This window comes from Callorhinchus milii, unplaced genomic scaffold (assembly GCF_018977255.1).
Source record: "Callorhinchus milii isolate IMCB2004 unplaced genomic scaffold, IMCB_Cmil_1.0 Scaffold12, whole genome shotgun sequence".
In the NCBI taxonomy this organism is placed as follows: Eukaryota; Metazoa; Chordata; class Chondrichthyes; order Chimaeriformes; family Callorhinchidae; genus Callorhinchus; species Callorhinchus milii.
The window spans coordinates 19786478-19805202 of NW_024704753.1; the positions used below are offsets into that span (position 1 = coordinate 19786478).

General features: G+C 41.8%; 1 protein-coding gene across 2 annotated transcripts in view; it reads right to left on the bottom strand.

Annotated features, from left to right (window-relative positions):
• LOC103176771 (ERC protein 2) overlaps positions 1-18725 on the bottom strand; it is a 299917-nt gene that overhangs the window by 272185 nt on the left and 9007 nt on the right. The window contains exons 2-3 of one of the 2 annotated variants that reach the window (XM_042339596.1): positions 7203-7226; positions 4689-5105 (exon numbers count right to left, since the gene is read on the bottom strand). In XM_042339596.1, coding sequence (XP_042195530.1) covers positions 4689-5105; positions 7203-7226 — 441 coding nt within the window. The remainder of the gene's footprint in view (positions 1-4688; positions 5106-7202; positions 7227-18725) is intronic. The other variant, XM_007890526.2, reaches the window with a different exon arrangement.

The window sequence follows — 18725 nt, forward strand, 5'->3', positions numbered from 1 at the left end:
CCAAAGAAATTAAAACGCGTTTTTCAGGGGGAAAAAAAAGTCAAAAATAAATTTAAAACACCCCTTAAAACGTAAAACACTGATCATATTCCCTGGGGCAGCTACAGTCACAATCGAATTACATTTTTAAATCATAGTAGTCCTTAAAACATTATTGTTTCTCATAATGGCTTCAGGGAATAATGACACAATCTGCCTAAACTTGAAATGACCCCTTTGCTATATTTTGATTTTTCTATGTTTTATTTAATACTCTTCAGGGACAGATCAAGTACAGTAACATTACAGAATTGGGTTTGAAAATATAAATGTATTCATGAGGCCCCACAGTGTAACCCTGCATAAATCATCCGTGTTCATATGAGCTTCATTTTTTACATGACAAAAACGTTATGCTTCAAATACACACTGGACATGTGGAGAGCTTTATACTCTGTGCCTAACTTTGCACAAATTCTCTTACTCACTTGACACTTGTTAATCCACCTTTTTGAACTCCATCCCACAGTCCCCTCGCCTCGCTCCCTCCCTCACCTCCTTCAAGGCACTCAAGACCCTCCTCTTCGACAACGCCTTCGGTCACCCTCCTACCCCTACGCTCCCCACCCTCCAGCCCCCCTGATCCCAAACCCCAACTCGGGTCCAAATCCCTAACTGTCCAGTGCCTTGGGACGTCCTCCCGATGTGAAAGGCGCCGTGTAAAATGTGGTTTATTGTTGTTGTTAATCATTTCTGATTTTTGTGACTCACTGAGAAAAGCATCATCATTATTCACTCCAACAATACAGTTTGTTTGTAGGAATTTAGATTTACCTTAACATCTCGTCATTGAAGTTTAAGTTTTTATTAGATGCTGAGAACATCATATGCAAAGGCTTATGACTTTAACATTTGAAATACAGAGATTAAAAAGGACAGGTTGGACAAGCTGGTTCTCTTAAGAACTGTGCTATTGACAGGTTGCCATATAAACAGATTCTGTCTGCCAGTGAGCTCGTACAGGCGACTGGTGTAGAACCCGAATTTTGCACGGCCCATTGAAACTTCGCTGCATTCGCTCTCGGAAGTTTTTGCACGAAATTAAATGGGCTGCGAAAAACAAATAAATATAACCCTTCCTTTGATATGATGGAATGGACAAGCGCAATCCTTCGCGTTTCTACTAAACTACAAGGATGTTGGGTAGGAATCCATGGGGAAAAAAAGCAGGCGCCAAATGAACTAGGTTTAGAGTAATGCTCAAGGCAAGGAGAAGCAGGACCAGGTTTGAACTATGGGGTTTTCAGAATGACCGTTTCTCCCCCTTCCACACCCTCCCACTCCTCCCATAACCCTGCCCACCCGCCCCACCCCTGAATCCTGCAGATGAGAGTGAAGAAATGAGAAGGGAGGAATGTCTACGAGATGCAGACACAAGGGAGAAGGGAATGGGTGAGATGATTGGGAAGGTGGAGACACAACTTGAAGTACAAACATGGGCATGGACTAGTTGGACCAAATGGCCCAATCAGGTTACTGTAACTTTCTATGTAATGTTGAAATAACTGTCCAGCCAAAGGGACCGTTACCAATGAGGTGTTTGTTACCTGAATCTTCATGGAATTTGCATCCATCTTCCCTGTTAGCTTCAGTTGTCCCTTTCGAGTGCAGGTGTTAGGTAAAGAAAAGCATAGCCAGCATGTCCCTAAGACTTCGTCAGTGAGCACACTGACAGAGCTCACCGACTGCTCATCCCAACCCAACACTTTTCCCCCAAAATTTAGCAAAGAAATGTACCTCAACAAAAGAAGACCAAAGGGAAAAAAAAGCAGTGCGTGCTCGCACTGACATCGAACATCTAATTGAAGTTACTTTTAAAAAGCCGCATTTAATTAATGTCTGACACATGCAGAAACCCATGTGGGTATTCTGGAAGGATCGAAGAGGCTAAAGAACTTTCTTCATCTCATCCAGTCTAATGGTCTTGTGAATCTTGTTTGGACAATTGGCTGTGTTAAGATTACCAACATAGCAGCCAAGGTAAGTGGTGAAATGCTGTGGAATAGGAGGAGGAGGAGGGTTTGGATTGCAGCGGTCATGTTTGCAGACACATAGAATTGAACCACATACACACTATTTAATGACCAACACTCTGACTCAGAGTGGACTGTGGCCAATGTAAGGGTTTGTGGATTCAATACGTTTGGCATTCCAAACAGATGGGACATTCAGTAAAATTACTATTTGAATTCTACATTAAGTACCTGCTGGCTGGCAGCTGTGTGAAGCTTTACTGGTGAAACCATTCTGGCTTTAGTTCCTAATTGTAGCTGGGATATTTTGCATGCAAACAGGCGAAGTTCGATAGCAAATATCTCAGGAGCAGTCTGTATCTATCTCCTCATGTTAAGGGAGGAGACAGCTATTCCCATTCGAATTTCCTAGTTGGGGAATTCAGCCGCCTCTGTTCCCCAGATTCTCCAAACAATTTTCAAATGGAGAAACCACACGCATTCAGAATTCCCCACAACATGAGCTCCTGACCTCAAGCCAATGGTGAATTTGTCAAATACAGCAGAGGAGGTAGCAAATCCCAAGGAGGAGAGAAGAAAACCGGAGGGACCATTTGTCAGCCAGGAACCCACAACAGGATCTGGTTACAGAACAGCTCAGAAGATCAGTTCGTGGAGCCACCGTCTATTGTGAATCTAAGCCATTCAGACCCGATACGTCTTTTGGTTCAATCTTAGGCAAACATAATTAGCTTCAGTTTCCCTGAACCCAGGGAGCGGGGGGAAGAATGGGGGAAAGAGGAGGACAGATACTTTTCTTGCAAGATGTATAAAGAACTTTCCCCTACTTGGTCAAGTTTTATTTAATCTATAAAAAGCCAAATGGTGTCTGTCTCCTACAACCGTTTCTGACACGCGGCTCCAGTTATTTCCACTTTGTGCTACCAGCTAGCTTCAGATTGTAGAAAGTCAACAGAATTTCTGAAGAACAGTGCAGCAGGGGAGATTCACTTAGAAGCAGTCAGCGTGTAAGGTACACTTGGGGTGTGAGCACTGGAGCGGGTCCTGTTTGCTGTTGCACAGCCAATTGTGCACAGCAGTGTTCCACAAACAGCCATGGATTGAGTGACCTAATTATTATTAGGATTTAATATCCTAATTCAGAGGAAAGAACAGATGATTTTTTTTATGAGAACACAAAAATATAACAGTGAAATGTTAACGTTGAAAGCTGCAAACACTTTATGCAATTGTGCAGGCTTTAAAAATGAGCGTACTTTCAAATCCAATCTAAATCCAAACCAGAGTGCCATCTAGTGTCTATGTGCACACACACACTAAATTAGACTTCTAATCTTTATATTCAAAGCCTATTTTGAAACGTACTTTATTTTTTTCCTATTCACGGAAAGTAAATTATAATCTTGTTCAATAAAGGGTTTGTTTAGATAAAGTACACCTGGTCAAAAAGACAGGATTCTTTCCCTCTTTCCCTCCACCTCAATCCCCCCCATTCCCACTCTCCCCCCGGGCTCAATATGATAAGGTCAAGTGTATCAATGTATGAAAACTACTGCATTTCATTTGTCTGCACATCTGGGAACGATTGTAATGGGAGGTCAGCTGTCTTACTGTAAGTTGGTGCATCTAATTGGGTTTCAGTGGGCTATGCCATCAAGTCAAAGGATTGAAAACAGGCCGCAGACACACATCAGTTATGTGAAACCAGTGTGCTGTACAAGAGAGACACAACACCTTTCATTCAGTTACAACACTGCGCAAGGTTGACATTCCCACTCACTGCACATTTAACCCCTAACTCTCACCGCGGAGAACTAAATCAGTTCTCCGGCTGCAATGGTGCTGATTTCACGACACGTTTCCACATGGTGAGCAGTGGCAGACTTACAACAAAGGGAAATTGATCGGGCTGTGTATAGATTTTCTTAACAATTAATCTGCCTTTTCATGTGCAGACAACCCTAACAGGGAGCAATCAATAAGTACAGTGAGTGTCATGAGAACAGCAACTGACCTCTAGTAATAGCTGCTCATTAATCTATTTCCAATTTCTATTCAAACAAGATTTCAGCTTCTCAGTTTTCAAATGTAGGAATAAGCCCAGTGTTTAGACAGCGCGTCTAAAGGAACTGTATTCAACAGTGAAAACTGTTTTAAAACGTATGGGATACAATTGTAATTAGACTCCCTTTCCAAAGAGCCCAGCCCCAAACTAAACAAAATCAATCCTGCTTAGATTTTCCATTCAGAAAATGACTTCCGATATCCTCAAAAACACTTGGGAATTGCTTTCGAGACATGATATAAGAGGTTATAGAAACATCGATTCTTTCTTTCTAATGATAACTCAATCTATTTACTACCAGAAAAGCTTAATTTAATGGAATCTCGTAATATCAGTAATTATTATTTTGTTTTGCCCAGCCCGGTATCTGACACATGTTATTACCGTTGCTTAACAGTCTCTAAACCAACCTGAGATTACCATCCCACCTACAAATGTTCATCCCAGAGAGAGATTGTTGGAATGGAATGCGCTCCCTCTCCTGTCTCTCTCTCTCTCTCTCCCCCTCCCTAATGGGATGCATCCATCCTGCTTACCTAATTCGGGAAAGCATTAGGCTATCAGTAATTACAAGGGTTCAAGAGAAAATTGATTTGAAGATATACACATACCTCTCTCAAATGGAGATTCTCTTTCTCTTTCTGGTCCAGAATTACCTCCAGGTGATTAACTTGAGATTCTGCCTCCGATATCCTGCGATTCCGTTCGTGTTCCTCTTCCATGGATTTGGAAGGTAACCCTTTGCTCTGCAGCATCTCCAGGAGTTTTTTAATGGATTCGTCCCTGGCGGTCAGTGTCTGTTTCTGCGTTTCGATCCGCAGTTCCATCTCTTCCAGAGTCTTCCTCAGAAGGAAGAGCTCTTTGGCTTGCCGTTCATGTTCCGCCTGCAGCCTGCGAAAGTTCTCCTCGGTGAGCTCAATGGTGTAGTGTTCAGCGCCCCGGTTAACATTCTCCTGCTGCAGGAGGTGATTAAGATCTCTCTGTGTTCGCAGCTCATCTTGCAATGCTTGGATCGTCAGCTGCAGGTGCTGTACAGGAGATAATGCAAACAGAATGGCTTTGAACAAACCTTTCTGAAAAGAAATGCTTTCTCACAAAGAACACATTCTACACCCCGCACTACAAATCGTCTCTAGTATCACTTTCCTTGACCTGTTAAGAGTCTATTTTACCCAAGTTATTTTCACATGAAATGTACTTTTTATTTATATATACACACACACACACACAGACAGACAGGTCTCTTGATCATGAGCAAATACTATCTGAATACCTTACCTTCCTGCTAGCATCTTTACTGCATATTAAAAGCTTGCAGAAAACTTCAGAAGCTTCTACATATTCAAAACTAAAAGTATCTCTGCACTTCCACATGTGCCTAGCATATAGTCAAAATATTCTCTCTTAAACAGGAACAAATTCAGAACAAATCTGTGGAGACACTACTTCAGTGAGCGAGGAGTAGACTTATGTCTTCCAGGGAGCCAGACGGTGGGAGCAGAAAGTGTTGTTTGTTTGAAGAACAAATGAGATAGATTTCTGCTAGAAAATAATATCTGGGGAGACAGTGTATAGTTTGGGACACGACTTGTCAAGTGACTGCCAGGATGGTGGAAGGCGAACTAGATGGGACTTTGGTCTTTCTTTCGCCAGCAAATTCTTATGTTAAAAAAATCTGCTCCAGGTGACAAAGCGAGCTAATGCCCTCTGTACTCAGCTGACAATTTTCTTTCATTTACCCCTTAACTCCTCTCCCTTGTGGGCAGCTCACTGCCAATTCTCGCCCAGCTGCTAGGACATGAGGGTCGGGCCTGCGGAGTGAACTTTTTCCCATCACTGCTGTCAACGACATTCCAGACTTGGTTAGGCAAAGCTGTAAATCACGGGGGACCAGCTGAACAATGTCAGTTGTCCCCTCTCCCTACTGAAATCAAACGCCTTCCTATCTCGCAGCAGCTCCACCATCTCCTGAAAGCTCACTGACTGGAACCAAGGCAAGCCAGTGAAACGAGCAGCTCTGGGACTTCCAATCAGTCAGTCCCTCAATCATTATACTGCACCCAGCAGCTCTTTCAAAATATCCACGAGATTACCCCCCCAGCCACCCCCATCCCCCCAAAAAACATTCCCAGCTTTCGCGCTCTTTTAAAATCAAAGCTAAAACACGTTTCTTAATGCAACCTCTCTGAAGTAGAATACATCTTAAAGGTAACGTACATCTTAAGTCTTCTCTTCCTCGAGAGAAAAGCTGAACAGCGTTATACACAGACCTGCCAGACTGTTCATTACAGAATCAAAAATGATCTTCAAATAACTATTGTGATATACACAATAGTTCCTTTTAAAAACAGATTCGCTGTGACAGAGAACATTATTTTACGCAGACTGTGATTTATCAAATATTGAGGCGTTTCACTACCAAACCAAATGGGGATAATAAACCCCTCCGAACAGAAGGGATTGAAACTTCTGTTACATTGAAATGTTCCGTTCCATTTTACCATATTTGATGACACAAAAATCTAAACTAGCCTTTGCCAGCAGTGAGCGGGAAAGAGAGTGAAATAGAGTGAGAGAGAGAGTGAGTGAGAGACTTCTGTATGAACCTCATTTGTAAAGTACAGAATAAATATGTTTTAATCATTTTCAAAACTGCCTGTGAACTCTTTCAGATTGATTGTCTTGTCTTATTCACCAGCAACCTCACAGAGAGGTAGGTAACTGCTCATCGGGTATGATATTATCCTCAGGCGTTAGAACACATAGACATTAGATTACACCCAAGTTTTTATATTTACAATTTGTAAAACATATATAAACCATCCATCAGTCAGGTAACGATAAGGGGCTCTTATTTGTGAAAGCTACAAAATACATTACCATTTTATGTGAGGTTACGGTACTAAAATAAACCGTTAATTTTACTTAAAGGTGTAATCTAATTGTCTCACCAACTAAAAAGATTTCTCAGATCAGAAATTTAATATCTCATTTAATACACATAAAAGACACTCGACAACCACGCACACACACACACACACACACACACATCACTGAGACACACAAAGCAAATTGCAATTTATTTTATGTTGTGCAAACTAAACTTTTGCAAACATAACACAAACCTTTGATCTCCTGGCATCCAAAGGCTGAATAGCATGGCAAATGAAAAAAAATGTAGCAAAAATCAACATAAATGGGATACAGATAATGCAAGCAGGAATAGCAAACAACAGAAGCAATGCTTAAAAATAGCTCCACAAAAGATTAATTTAGCCACAAATTATTCTTTGTAAAAACAGGACTCGAAAGTTACAACATCAACGTTGGCTAATGGATCAGTCATAAAACTCATGAGGCTCTCAGCAAATTATTTCTGTTCCAAATTCTTGAGAGAGCACAATTAAATGAGAGCCCCTGACTTTTTATACCTGACGTTTATTGTCCTGTAAAAAAGCACACGTTCATATTTTATACATTTATGGAATATAGTGAGTTTTGCCACTCATGAATTTCCCATTAACAGTTAGGCAATTAATAGTTTTTTGCTTGGATTTCACATTTTTCCTTCCAGCATTTGGCGTTGTGGCCTGAGGAACAACGGGCATCTGTCCACGCTTTAAACCCCATCGTGTACTGCAGCTCGCTTCCTCACAGCACAAACAGTGACAGCCAATAGCCGACAACACATCTCGTGTCAACTCACTACAATTTCATATCACACAAAGTTCAACGGTAAAAGTTAACCCGAAAGGGAGGTGGAGGCAGATTCAATAATAACTCGCAAAGGGGGAAGGCCACCCAAGACTCTGTGAGGAGGCAACTCCCGCACCCGTCAAAACCGCTGCACACGGGGCTAAAGGTAAACAGTCATTATTAAAGAGAGCGCAAAAAACAAGAGCAAGAACAGGGTAGATTATCTGAACAGGTCGTTATTTGTCTTCAAATGAGTCACTTTATCTTCCTCTTTGACCAGGGCCTATGGTCACCTCCCCTCTCCTCCCCCGGCTCCATGTCGTGCTCCACCACGGTCAAGTGCTTTGGGATGCTACTCTACATGAGGGGCGCTGTGTAAATGCAAGTCATTGTTGTTGTTGCTGTACTACTGAGTACTAGCTTCGCTGTCAGCTTGTACTCAAGTTTCTGTTTAAACTCAATGTTTGGAGTTTTTTGTGTGTCTATATATATATATGTATATATTACATATACTAAAAGTCTTTCCCCCACTGATCCATGTAGCAGAAACTAGTGGCCAACTTGTGGCTTAATCCACAGCTTCACTCGGCCCAATCGCTCCCCGAGGCAAGGAGGCAGCAAGCGATATGGATAAGCAACTCTGAAGAGACAAGCATAATGAGAAAGAGACATGCTTTCATATGAAATGCTACAGAAATCACAACCAAAACACCCGGCCTGCAGAACATTATAGAAACACCGTGACATTTTTACTAACAAAGGCGGCAACAAGGAGGATGCAGAACAAACTCAGACTGACTCGTGCAGGGGATGCAGATACAGACAAGATACCATCCATACACTTCATTCCCAATGTGGCTGCAGAGCAAAGTCAACATTTAAAATGTATGTGTGTGGTTAAATATGTGTATATATATATAAAAAGGCACTTTCAAGAACATCCCGTTTCCTCTTTGGAGGAATCGAGTATTGAAGAGAGAAAAATTGTATTGAGTTGTTTGTTCACTTAGGCTGTGAAATCCTTGGGCAACAATTTTGTGGGTTAGAATTCCACAACAAAATTGAGACGAGTTAGAGCGAGACACTGCAAAAGCTTTGAGGTGCCGGGAAAGTGGTTACTTTGGTCTCGCACACTCTCTCCACTTCACATTTACAGGACACCATTTTTCTTGAAGCACCACAAACGAGCAACACAAGGAGCTAAAATGCAAAAGATCAGAGAAAAACATCTTAAGTTGTGAGTTGCGAAAAGAGACAACTGCAGGGGGGGGAAAAATATGAAGGAGAAGAGCAATGACTAGCAACAAGTCAACATATGAAAACATCACCACTGAGGAAGAAATACACTTCTGTGCCTTAGTTAATACAAGATGAGAAATGAACTTGGTTGCCTCATCTTATAAGCCTTGGTCCTGGGGTTAAAACCATTGACTGTAATGGTGATACTTGCACCTTTATGACGACATCATTAAATATTCCAGAGCTGATGTGACGGAAAGACTTGCATCAGTGCGGCTGAAAACCAAAATCCAAATTGTTCGTTGTAGGTTTGTGAAAAAGTGTCATTTATAAGGTAGTCATTTACAATTCCAAATGGAATATTGAGTACAATCCTGAACTCACATACAGTAAAAATCCCATAAAATATACACTTAAAGTAGAAGGTGAAGGTCGAATAGTTTTCATCCCATAAAGAAGGGAAAAGATTACAATACAATCCAACTAGGACAATTGGCAGAAACCTACAATCAGTTTATGAGACAGACCTGCTACGTTTCTCTCGAATAAAGCATGTCCAGTACTTTGCCAGAATTGTAAAATAATAAAAAAAATCCACTCGTCAGCATATATTTCACAGTCGTCCGATGCAGGAGTAGATAAACCACTTTGCTTGTGAAAGGCAATCAGTCTCCAGCAGGTTGCTCAGTCGAGTACTGCGTATGGCAGCTTTCCATCATAAAAGGGGGCAGAGATTCCCATCTAAGGTCAAATTTTCAAATGGAATTTTCAAACAGATTTGCCCCCAGTGTACATATTAATGAAATGTCACTGAAAAAAAATGACTATTTCTGTCTATTTGTACAGTAATATATTTTGGTAACCAAAAGCGGGTGGTTTTAAGTTTCATCTTTCGTTGCGGAATTTCGCCCGAAGCAAAACATTTTAGTTGCACTTGAAAGAGTAAATGCGCAATTAGGAAGGTGTTTTAGTGCCTTTTTTGAAGCTCAAAGTGCTCATTAGCACACAAAATAACACTTCATAACTTTACAAGCAGCATTGGTTTTATCACCTTACTCATCCTGTTTGTGAGGTCGGTTTGTCCTATTCCTTCTCTCTGCCCCTCTTCAGATTTTCTTTAGCCACAGGCTATCAACAACAACAACAACCACCACCACCACCACCACCAGTCCAGTGGAGTCCTGTAGCTCAGTGGTTTGAGCACTCACAGACCTGGGTTTGATTTCCGGTCAGGGCGAAACACTGGGCAAGTTTCCTTACTCCACACACCTCTGTTTACCTAAGAGTAAGTAGGAACCCGGTCGTTAAGTCAATTGACGCATCACTTTTCTGGGGGTAATAATCCCTTAAAAAAAATGTGGTCACTCAATCCACGACTGTTTGTGGGACACTGCTGTGCGCAATTAATTACAATTGTTGGGGGGGGGGGGTGGAAGAGAGACGCAAGAGAAAAATTGATCTGCAATTAAACATTGAGTAGCATTATATTCAATATTTTTGGATAAGCTCCGATAAGATGATACAATGAATTTTAACAAATACGCACAGAAAGCTGAAGTGTTGACTGCACTGAAAGCCAAAGCAATTATAATAATGAGTAATAACTACCAAATGTAAAAACCAAGCTATATTTACTCAGAGACCCCACAAAGCAGTTTCAAGGGTTCAATGTCATTGTGCTATTGATCCTGCTTTAGAGAATTATTAGTCATATGTTTAATATTCTTAAAATTAGAGCTAGGCTATTTAGGAGTAAAATCAGGAGGCAGTTTCTCACCCAAAAGGTAGTGGGAACGTGGAACTCCCTCCCTCCCTCGAAGGCTGTGGATGCTGGATTCATTCAAATTTTCAAGACTCAGGGGGATAGATATTTGTTAGGTCAGGGTATTAAGGGATATGGGGCAAAGGCGGGTAATTGGAGTTGAGGTACAGATCAATCATGATCTTATAGAATGGCAGAACAGGCTCGAGAAGCTGAATGGCCTACTCCTATTCCTATGTATAGTACAATATTCACTAGATTTTGTTTTAAAAAGTTGCTACACTACATTTCCACTCACTGTAACTGAAGATTCAGTTCGCCAGTGGTTTAGTGTAGACAGTATGTGTGCTGCTTTCAATGACATTTGACACAACAGTTTTCAACTAACAATTACCAGTTCCCCATCATATTAATCAAAGTCAAGAGTAACAATACTTCACAGCCTATTCACCATCTGGCATCTAGCCCTAGCTTATATATTAGTCAAATAACCAATTTTTCATATTCTAGGATCAGACCAGTATTAGCCTGGCATCTCTAACTTTAGAAGGTGTTATGAAAGCAATTAAAATCTGCTAGCAATTTAATAATACTTCCTCTTGACATTACTTGAACTTAACACCCGCATTATATGTCACCTTACCCAAGCACAAGGAGCTCTTTTTCTGTAGTGGGAGAAAGGTGGGATTTTTTTTATATATACTCGCTTGGTAAATATTTCCACAAATGGCACAACAGACATTTTTGTAATTGAAAGGTTTCTGAATTGATTGTTTATCATTAAAAAGCATTTTCCTTGTTGAAGCCAGTCACAAGATCACAAACTGAACGGCAAATATGCAGTGCAGGATTCTGTATTCAGTGTAGAGCAGTAAATTGGGAGGTTTGAATGGCTCTATTCTACCTGCATTAACTAACCAGCAGGGGTTGAGCTGGTTATATTCAAAACAAATCTGGAATACATTACGTTATTTAAATATTTTATTTCTGAAGAAGCCAAGCTAGAGATCCATCAGTCACACACTGCTCTTTCACCTCGCTCACCAAGCTTCCTAACATGAGTAACCAAAGGGCGGTGGAATTCTGGAACTCTCTCTCCCTCCCCAGAAGGTGGTGGTTCCATTCACATTTTCAAGACTGAGGTGGATAGATATTTGTGAGTCATGGGATCAAGGAATATGGAGCAAAGGCGGGTAATTGGCGTTGAGGTACAGATCAGCCATGATCTTATAGAATGGCAGAACAGGCTCAAAGGGCTGAATGGCCTCCTCCTGTTCCTATGTTCCTAACCTATCTGACCTTCTCTACCAACAATGGATGTACAGTATGCACAATGCAACCTGTAGCATGACGAGGTTGCAAACAAGCCTCCATTAACTCAAAAATAAAACCCAAATAAAAAAAATGGACTGCAGTTACACTAGACTCTAAATTCCTTTGGGTTACATAAAACTTCCGTGCAGGATTTTTTTTCCTCGATCACCCAAAAATACACAGTAACTATACTTTGCAGTAAATCCTGTGAAGCACTTTGAGACTGGGGCGGGAAGGAGGGGGGGGCTGTGGGGGGATGGAGAGAAACCAGGCAAAACACAATCCTTGTTCAATCCTTTTTGGTTTCCAGGAAATAGCCCAACATTAATCTGACGCCTTGACCTCAGCAGATCTTTACTGTCAACCACAGCCTCTCCACTGGATGGCAGCAACGGGTCCGAATAATTCACAGAATTATTGATTTTTGGAACGAGAAGCAAATTAAACCTCCAAAAAAGGGCAAGAAAACAATGTTCTGTTAGGTATAAAACATCAACTGCACCTGAGATTTCCACGCTGCCCCCAAAAAAAAAAAAAATTGGTTTTGTTGTGGATGTGTGCAATTTGGCTGCCGAGTTTCCCCCACACAAACACTGTCCCTCCACCTTGCAGTATATTCTGTGAAGCGCTTTGAGACGTCTCAACAACATGATAAGGCGCTGTACCTACTGCAAGGATTATTATTATTATTATAGACTGCATAGCCCATTGTATGACGTCGTTGGTGTGAAGTGTTTTGAGATGGCCTCCCAAACGTGAAAGGCAAACATAATTATAAATTTTTGTTGTTGATATATCCCGCGAGTGAGTCGGGTATAATTCTGTGTGGAGTTTGACATATCAGGATAACCTCCCAAGCTCCAGCAAGCAGCAATACAAATTACAGACCTAATTATTACTTACCATCTCTTCCCCCCCGCCACACTCAATTACTCCATTCAGGAAAAAATATACGCTGCCATGGTTCAAGGTAAATGTAGGCAGTAATATTAGAAATGTATTTTATAAAGACAAAATGAAGAATTTCTGACAAGTAATTTTACATTTGCAAAGCATAAAGTCAGAAAGAAATTAAAATGTCGCTCCATACAGCGGTTTCGCCTGTTATAAAAGAGCAGGACATAAGTACAATTGCACGCTTTTACAAATACTCAACTTCTAATTTATTGGAGCTGGTAAGAGCCCGGCCTCAGGCACGTGAAAACAAGATAGAAAGAGCGGGTACATTTTTATCATTTCCAAAGTTCAAGTATTTTTGAGCATTCCACTTCCATTGATCCCAACCAGTGCTTTTCACTGATAAACCTGTTCAAGGTTTACTTTGCGTCACCTCCCCCTGAGGAATGTGCCCTCTCTTTATGAATCAGAAAGATGAGGGCAGTTAACTTTGGACAAGACTCCCGCAGAGGTTTGGCGATGCAGTACTGAAATCCATTTGGAAAAGGTTCAAGTAACGTAGAATGAATGTTCATTAAAAAGCAGAACTTTGCATAGCTAAATCTACAACGGACACACACGGGAAGGGCCGATTAAGATTTTCATTGAAATGCATTTTCAACCTGTTAACAGGATAACTGTCATTTCATTTAACGGTCCCTTAAATATTTACTGATACAATTTTTAGTTGAATGCAGTGTTACATTAGCCAGTATTGCCCACCAAGCATTGGGGTTTGGCTGAAAGATTGCCAAGATCAAAATGCCAAATGCTGTTCTATCTTCGTTCAAGTGTACAGTCTTTCTTAAATTCATAGCAGCCAATCTATAGCAAAAAAATGCAGTGCAATCATCAGGGTGTCAGCAAAGAGCCATTGCACTGCCACTCTCAGGGGTTTTCAAGTGTCCCTGCAATGGGAGAGTTCTGCCTGGGCTTCCAGCAGGAAGCACTCCCTCACTGAATGACTTTTGCAAATTGGGTCCACCTAAGTGAGGACATCCTCCACAGCACACACACTCATACTCACACACACACACTCCCAGCACACACCACACACTCATACTCACACACACACACTCCCAGCACACACACTCATACATTCACACACACACTTACACACACACACTCACATATACATTCACACACACACTCTCACACACACATTTATACACACACTCACACAGGAATGCTACAACCCAATTTGCAAGCATCTGACCAGACTGCAAAGAAAGGCAAAGGCTGAAAAGCGCAAACTCCTGTAATTCAGTAAACCCTGGAGCACACAATGCCTTAATGGCCTAAACAATGGACATTTTATGGATAATCCAATATCCCATGGATTTCACTGTATTCTCTCACTATGAAGGAATCTGATTACAATCAAAATCTTACTGTTGAGTCCTACCTAAGTAAATTACAAACACTCATGGCAATTATAGGCAGCATTGGAGCCAAGTCACTTTCAAGCATTACATAAATAATCCCACCTCATTAATGTGCACTCGCCAAACATTCCAGATAGGCACAAAACACACCGTTTCCAAATATCTAACCTGTATTCCTGTGAATCCTGTTGTTGCCACAGACAGCATCATTGAGCTCATTCTCTGATCGGTAAACTCACTCAAAAATACCCGCCCCAGTGTAACGCCCATGCTTATGTACAGTTATGTACTTTGCTTCTAGTTTACTGTGAATGGATTTCAAGAAATGCAGTGAAAGTTGAATTTGTCACACCACCACAACACAGGTTTCTCACACACCTGTTCTCCAGTATTTTTTTAAAATACCAATGCAGCCGGTGAGCATTTATTAAATGCATTTTTTTTTCACGCACAAAAAAGCTGAGCTGAAAAGCAATTTCAGCCACAGAACAAATGCAAATCACAAAGGCGCTGTGGCAGCAGAGAAGCAAACTACTGAAAAGAACTTGGGAAGATTTACTGTTTCAATAAGACAGCTGCCACCCTTTACTCGGCTTACAGACCTGTACACAGAGCTAACCTTCTCCACTGCCCTACTTGCTTTTCTGCAATATTGGATACAGTCAATTCACCCTACAGGATATTCCGTGAAACGCTCTGAGACGTCCTGAAGATGTGATAAGATGCTATTTCAAATGCAAGGATTGTTATTATTATTTCACACCTTCTTACTTCTGCCTCATCTTCTTTGGTTCGTCATAATTCTCTCATTCGAACGCTTTTCTCAACCCGTTGATGCTTCTCGGTGTGCGATTTCTCTTTAAACCTCTTCCCAATGCCTAATTCCCACCCCAGCTGGTTCCCACAATCAGGTTCTCCCAGCTTCCATTATACACAAAACATTAAACTGCACGTCTCCGTTTCAGATGCTGACTCACCTGTGTGCGTTCCCAGCATTTTCTAATTCAGATTCCCAGCATCTCCAATGTTGCTTTTCATCCCTACAATATACAACGCCAACCTCTACAGCTGTACGTCAATACAAGCGAGAAAGTGCTCCTTCCTCAGAACATCGCCACTGGCCTCAATCTTTCTTATTGCGCAGAGATTCAATCACTTTAATTTCCAGCAGTACCTACAGAGCAGGAAGTGACAGAAGCATTTTCTCTCTTTCTCTCTGTATCTCTCTCTTCACAAGGTTTCACACGGCAGAACGTGGCAATTCCTGTCAGCAGGGGTTGCCGGTCTATCGAGTACATGTGACATGTTTAAGCTCGCTAACTTTTGCCGAGTGCCAAACCAGGAGGGGGCAGAATCACAGGACACCTTCTCTCTGAAAATAACGCAAGGTGTCAAATAGCAAATCCACATCACCGCTATCGTAGGATGTTCAGATGCAACACTAAAAGTTTCAACAAGATTTCCGCCAAGACTCAAGGCCAAGGCAATGCCGGGAGTAATAATCCCTTCAAAAAAATAATAATAATAAAATGGTCACTTCAACCCACGGCTGTTTGTGGGGACGCTGCTGTGCGCAATTGGCTGCCGCGTTTCGCCCACATACTTTATAAAGTGAATTCACTTTACGGTCTGTCCTGTGAAGCACTTTGAGACGTCTCGAAGACGTGATAAGGCGCTGTGTCAAATGCGAGGATTATTATTATCCCAACTCCAAAGCAAGTGAGAGGCACACGTGCATTAACAAAAGAGAAATGAAAGCAGGGAATATGGTTATATAAATCACCAAATTGCACCAGGATGTAGCTCTGCCCAGAACAGAATGAGGTTGCAGTGGCAACTAGCTGGAATATCTAGTAGTCTGCACAAACACTTGGCAGACACAACGCAAACCAAGCATTCAAGATTAGTCTCTAGAGAGTATCCGAACACCACTGGCGCAAAGCAGATGTGAGCAACGTAACTCTTCAGTTGATGTCAAGGAAGCTCCCACAGTCACCAGATACAAACAGGATCCCAAGGAGAATCTATCGATGAGAATCACTCGAGTTTTCAAAATGGGACACAGTGCATCGCCAGCAATTGAATCTGTTCAAATGTGAAACGTTTTCACTAGTCCTCTAGTTCTGGGCAAATGCTGACTATATAAGCCCTCTTTTTATTTGACTGCCATTGAAAAAAGATTTGTCTTCCAGACAAGCTGCCTCCTGATGTAATGAAGACCACGGATCAAACATGTCGCTTCTTATTCAAAAGGACATGGGGTCACGAGACTCCCTCAATCTTTGACCTGCTCTTGCCTCTCCCAATGAGGAGAGGATAGCCACAGAATTATAGGCATTGCTTCAATTCTCCTGGGAACAACCCAAATGGAACATCTATAATGTTCAAAAAGATGCTGTTGGAAAGGTTGGCACCTCCTTACCTCTCCGACCTGCTTAGTCCCCAACCCACTACCTCCCCTCGCCTGGCTCCGGCCTCCTTCATGTCCCTAGTGAGGCGTGCTGTATAAATGCAAATGGTTGCTGTTGTTGTGAGTTCCGTACAGTCCTATCCAGAGTGAATTAAGGTGCGGTTTGGGATCTTCTGTACACACCGCATTGTTGGAGGTAGTCATGCTCAGTCAGCCTGGAAAGGGCCAGTCATGCCTTTACAACTTCACAATAATTCAGACTTACTACAAAACCTGCATTGTATGAAATGTTAACTGCCCTACAGTGTGCACTTTAACAAGTACGTACATGATTAGTTAACCAACCCACAAAAAGGCACTCATCCCTGTTCCTTAGCTCAAGTAAAGCCTTTATGACCTTACACTGTGCTGCTCTGTCACTTTTGCGAGTCGGATAAACCACGTTTTAAAAGACCTCTCCTGCCCCTGGAGCCTGTGGTGCTGTTTGTTCAGTTTTACGGTTTAATACTTGGTTGTCCGCTGTGTTATTAAAGTTGGTGCTCTGTCACTTTGCACTCACTCAGCACCGTTCCCTACTCTCTTGCTCTCTGTACATCATTCTACACGGTTTCTGGACAGAATTCTATTTGCTCTCTTCCTCCACGAGGGAATACAACAGGAGGTGAATGAAGACATTGATCTTGGATGTGTTATTTTAGAATTCTCGACGGTTCAGAGGAAGGTCTGGGAGTGATATGAAGCATGTTACAGCTGAGGTAGCTGTGTAAAAACGGAAGTTATATCGAGTTGAGACTACATCAACATTCCGACACACCGCTGAACCAAAATGAATGATTTGTAGGACAGAATGAGATGCTTTGACAGTCGTTGGCAGGTAACGAAGACTGACTCAGCCTCTGAGAAGTGTTCCTGTAGAGAAATCCTTTCTGGACAATACCAAGCTCCGGGTAGGCAGAAATGCACACTGCCTCGGACCCAATGATGCCCAAGTCAATGACTTGGGTGATCGCTTAGCGAGACGGAGTATCTTTAATGGGTGGAAGCTAAAATAAACATGTGACACGAGTGTCTGGTTCCAGGCTGGATTGTTGGTTTCCATTATTCAACAATCCATCGACTCGTCTCCAACTAAAGCTGCCGCTGTAGAGTGCCTCATGTGCTCATTGTTACCAACAGATCCACCGAGACACATTTGCCTAAAAATACAGTCACTACACAAAAAAACAATGGAACGCTTTGAGAAGTTTCAACGTCATATGGCAGTATATCAAATGCAAGGATTATTATTATTATTGTTATTATTAATACCGTTTAGATGAGCCAGAGGTGAAGGCCAACCAAACTGTACGAACAACTGAGAATTGTCTTGGTATTTCCTAGTATTCTGCCCAAATCAATACAAAGTTACAACTGAGCTCAACCTGTTGCATAGATGGAGCCTCGTGGTCTCAGGTGCAAGAGAGGCTGTGGAGGAGAGAACACATTCCCACACACCTTCTGAGCATATGCAAGATCAGCTTTATTGGCTGGCTGATATCAAAGCAACCGCCAAGCACACATTGGTACGAGAACCAGCCCAAACCTCTCCGGCCTCCCCACAGCGTTCATCCTGATCCCAAACAAGACTAAGCCCAAGGGTTTCTTCCTGACCACTGCCAAATGGCTAGGGTGCCTCCTGCAGTTGGGTAACCTGCCAATACGAACTGGCAAAGCTCATATGTGAGTAATGTCCGCTTGAGCGAGAGGACAAATGTGAAATTATATTCCTTGGAGGATCTTGTGTTAAGCCAGGGCTGAGGAGTGTTCTGTACATCAGATGGGAACACAACAAATTATTTTTAAAAAATTTAAACTTATTTAAGCACTGTACGTCGGACTCTTAAACGTTATTCATTTCATTGTGAAG